At 31.0% G+C, this 5,000-nt stretch overlaps 2 protein-coding genes across 2 annotated transcripts in view; one reads left to right on the plus strand and one right to left on the minus strand.

The window, feature by feature from the left end:
- LOC137616111 (uncharacterized) overlaps positions 1-3,532 on the plus strand; it is a 4,152-nt gene extending 620 nt beyond the window's left edge. Inside the window, exons 2-7 of the mRNA XM_068345788.1 lie at positions 102-190; positions 626-757; positions 1,054-1,191; positions 1,937-2,080; positions 2,726-2,845; positions 3,177-3,532. Coding sequence (XP_068201889.1) covers positions 107-190; positions 626-757; positions 1,054-1,191; positions 1,937-2,080; positions 2,726-2,845; positions 3,177-3,419 — 861 coding nt within the window. The 5' untranslated portion in view covers positions 102-106 and the 3' untranslated portion in view covers positions 3,420-3,532. The remainder of the gene's footprint in view (positions 1-101; positions 191-625; positions 758-1,053; positions 1,192-1,936; positions 2,081-2,725; positions 2,846-3,176) is intronic.
- LOC137616477 (uncharacterized) overlaps positions 1-5,000 on the minus strand; it is a 420,672-nt gene that overhangs the window by 387,085 nt on the left and 28,587 nt on the right. The window lies entirely within an intron of this gene.

A 5,000-nucleotide genomic window follows, 5' to 3' on the forward strand; every position in this document is an offset into this window, starting at 1 on the left:
ATACTAGTGTGATAATCTTTTATTACTATTGTTATCATTAGTTTCCTTAAAACCCATCTTACTTCCAACAGAGCCATTTTTAGAAACTACTTGTATTTCAGGCAAAATGTGTCGAGCTGTGATTGTACTATCACTGGCGGCCATCGCCATGGGCCAGGAGGACTTCTTCGAAAAATACAGTTTCACGAAGGTAAGAAATGGCAAGGTATCTCGTGTTACCATTTATTCTCAACAATTTTATAAACTAATCTAATCTATTATCCGTCACTTGTTACCGAGTTTTACCCTAAGCAATCTTAATGTATCAATGAATATGTATGCATATAAGTAAAAATAATCTAAATAAAATCAAGGTTCATAAATTTCAACACCTTAGTTTCACAATATAATTAGCAAAGGCTTATTTAGACTAAAACATTTTTCTAAAACTATTTAAAGATATCAGCACCAATAAACATAATTAAGATTTATCGTTACCTTAATATCAAGCGAAACACTTACACAATCTTAAATGCACAAAATTATCTTTGATGAATGAAAAACTTAAAGATTCTAAATATCTAAAAAATTTGGGAAAAAAAAATATCATTAATATGATCATATAATCTAATGATTCACTCTACAGGTCATGGCAAATTGCTTTGGAGAAGATGTGTATTACGACTACCTGGCTAAAGTTGGCATTGCCCAGAGAGAGTGCCAACAGTACCCTGTCTCCAGCCTTCACAGTATCGATTACCCATACTACGAAAAACTGGTAAGCATCTAGGTTATGTTCTAATTCAATCTAGGATGTAGATCTTCTAAGTGATTTATACAGCCTCCAGTTATATACCTACATGTTGGAAAAGCAAGAAATGATCAATTATCTGAACTGAATGTTTGCTTTATAAGCAGTCCATAATTATATGCATAAATATCAATTTGAGTTAATTTAAAGCCTGAAATAAATAATACAAAATAAATCTAATGATTCCAGGCAAATTTAACGGTTGCAACTAATCGCTTTAACGTAATTACCTTATGAAATTATATAATTTTCCTTCCTCTTAGGGATACCCCACCAACGCAGGAGGATATCCTATCTACTCCCAGTATCCATCACAATACCTAGGAAACACTCATTACCTAGGGAACACAGGACATCATTATGGCGTACCGCAATCTTATCAACAATACCACTACGTGAAGGTAAGTGTAATGCAACATGATTTGGAGGAAAAAAAAAAACAATGGTGGAGTGAATAACCCGTAGAGCTTTCTGTACACTAGCTTTTGTATCTGATGACTAACACTGTTAGGTTTAAAAGGCAAAAATTATTTTTTCTAAAAACAAGAAAGCAATTGCAAATTATCTATATCATTCATTGCAAATCTATAGAGTATACAGAAAAATATTACAAGATACTTCTTATAATAAGCAACAAACTAATAGGGAAATTCACATTCCGTTGTTTTTATGAACTAGTGGTTTCCTTAGCTCAAATGTGGCTTGATATACTTTGACGTTTTAATTGCTAAAAGATTTCTATCAAAGCTTATAGGATTCCTGTTTTGAAAATTTATTAATTCACTTAAATAAACAGATCAGAAAAAGAGAAAGAAAAAAGATTGAGGATAACTTTTATTACTTATCTTCATTCGTAATCACAATTATATACATACATACAACATACATATATACATATAAATAATTATATGTATCATATATATATATATATATATATATATATATATACTGTATATATATATATATATATATATATATATATATGTATATATATATATATATATATATATATATATATATATATATATATATTTGTGTGTGTATTTATGTGGTTGTTGAACGTATCTAATCTATAACAAAATGCTATCAAAACAAAACAGAATTGCATCATCTTCAGATATAAATATCAATCATCTCCTCTCCCAGAAACGACAGGTTGAAGAAGAAACCCCAGCAGCAGTAGAATCCCCAAAACAGCCTTTCTTCGACCAGTATTACTTACTTGACTCCGTCAACAAGATCCAGGCTTCCCTTAGCAACTACACCTGCACTCTCCACAAGCTTGGCCTCGTAAGTAAACACGCAGTTTACGCTAATTAATCTTATGAATTTCAATTATGTACAATAACAGGTACCGTATCGTCCAGATTATACCAAAATAACAAAGCGCTGGCTATCTCCCCTACATAATAAATAGCATATATATATATATATATATATATATATATATATATATATATATATATATATATATATATTTATATATATATCTTTCCGGTCATGCCCAGCGACATTGCCAGATGTATAACTACTCGGTCTATCCCCATCCCTAGGGTAGAGGGAGTATTCATACCCTGGTGAGAGAGGGTTGCGTGGTTGTACATATCCAAATATTTAGCTTCATTCATGACAGATAGTGTACACTAGCTGCAGAGAAAGGTTAATCTTAAATCTAAATTATAACTAACAATAATCATGTATCATACCTAATATCATTATTCCATGAAACATGACATTAAACGTAAACTTATTCCATGAAACATGACACTGAACGTAAACTTACTTGATGAAACATGACATCAAACGTAAACTTTAAATAACTAAAAGCCGTTTCACATTTGCTATCAGATGGCTGCTTTCAATGCTATAAATAAGACAGCCACTTCTTCCTTAGAGATAGTTCAATGCCAGACATATATCATCTATTCTCTACAGATTGACGAATACCTCAACCCAAATCCCACCAACTATTTGGAACAATACAATCAACTGCCAATCAGCGATGGATTGAAGAAGGATCTTGCTTATGGTATCAACCACTGCGTTCAATTGACGGTAAGCGAACGTGTTATTCTACCTTGCATTTATCAATTGTAATTACACTTTCTGATATATATTACTTGATAAAAACAATTATAATATCGGAATAAATTTAAGTTATTAAATGATAAGGACTATTTTCAATCGACTCACAAGTGTGCCACGAATTATTATGTCCAACTGTACATTTGAAATCTGTATTTGTTCTTTAGGTTACGTAAATAACAAATCTTACTTGGTAAAACATATTTAAGTGTTTTAAAATCGAAGTAATTTATCGATGTCATCATATGATTAGGGCTAACTTTCACTAATTCACAAGGTAACTAACTATTCTTCTTTCCAGTACTGCCTTCCCCTGGAAAGACTCAAATCCCCCCTCCCCCTCAATCTCCAATACCTCCTGATGGCCATGAAGTGCGAAAAGGAAACTAGAGTAGACGCCTGCTTCAAGGAGGACCTCAGGAAAAACATCAACGAGTTTGATCTCTCCTTGTTCCCCGAGGACGACACTGAAGAGAGCAAGCTGAATAAGCTCTCGGCCATCGTCATGGAAGCAGATTCAATTAACGAACTGGAAATTCTTTAGATTGTCGACTCTTCCAGCGTTTCCTTACAAACTAGTCTCTGATTTGCTGTATGAACGACGTGATAATGGCTAACTCTTCCTTGTAATGGAATTCAAGGTTATGTATCTATGTAAAGAAAAGATATACTTGTATAATAATAGAATAATACTTACTGCAATTAATTGATGTTTGATATATCGAAATGAAAATCCTATGTGCTTCATGCATTCGTTTACCAGTAATCTTTAGTAAACGTAGGTATAAACATAAAAAATAAGGAAACATACACAAGTAAAATAAGTGTGCGCGCGCGCATATATATATATATATATATATATATATATATAATATATATATATATATATATATATATATATATATATATATATTATATCATATATATATATACATATATACATATATATATATGATATATACTGTGTGTATATATATATATATATATATATATATATATATATATATATTATATCATATATATATATATATATACATATATACATATATACATATATATATGATATATACTGTATATATATATATATATATATATATATATATATATATATATATCACTTGTTTTCCACTACCTGGCAAAAGAAAAACAAGCCACCATGAAAAACCACTTCGCTAACTTAACTGGTGGAAACAACTATACTACTTTTTTTCCTAAAAAAAAATCTTAATACAGCATAGTAAGGGATTTGTTTTTTAAGGACCTTTCCCACTTACAAATGTTGACTTGTGGTTGCTGAATGCTTAAACAAAGATTTAGCTAAAATTATCATATGTTTAATCTTAAACAAATGTTAAGTATGACTGTAAGTAGGTTAAGGGTATATCATCCCTTCCCAGACATTCACATGGTTTCTTTTACCTACATGCAAGTCATTTATAATTTTGTGAATAACTTTACATTGAAAATTTACTGCCCCCCAAAAATTACATATTGAAAAAGTCTTTTGAGAATTTAATTAGGCTACCTTGCGTAAATATTTAAATTTATGCAATGTCATATTTTGAGTGTTGGTCTCCTGTTTGGTCTTCAGAAGCTAACCCTTTTGCTTAACTTGGAGAAATACCTTACAGTCTATTAAATTCTTTATCCTAAATATGGATATCAATATCTAACAAAGTCGTTTAATTAGATGTTTGTGCAAGCTATTCAAGATTTCTCATAATTCTGACCATCGATTGCATTCAGATTTGCTCAGACAATACAGTCCGAAAAGTTGTAAAAGAGATGCATTCTATTCTTTAAAGTCTTGTATCTTATTTCATGAAGCCTAGAATTACTTTGTACTATAAAACTTCCTTCCAGGCTGTGACCAAATCAAATAGCTGAATCAGTGCAACTCCAAAAGCTTAAACTCGGCACAAATGCTTTTCTGTTGAGCAGGTTGACGTAAGTCTTGTCAGTTTAAAGTTATTATTCTTATTTTCAATTGGTTATCGGTCTTGCATTAGGTACTATTTACTACCCCATTCCGTTCTCGCATTTGGCTGCATTTCTTGCTGGTGATTTTGAGGTTTTAGCAATTTGCTTTTCCATCTAGATTTTCAATATTAATGATACTCAAACA

This window comes from Palaemon carinicauda, chromosome 22 (genome assembly GCF_036898095.1).
Source record: "Palaemon carinicauda isolate YSFRI2023 chromosome 22, ASM3689809v2, whole genome shotgun sequence".
Taxonomy (NCBI): domain Eukaryota; kingdom Metazoa; phylum Arthropoda; class Malacostraca; order Decapoda; family Palaemonidae; genus Palaemon; species Palaemon carinicauda.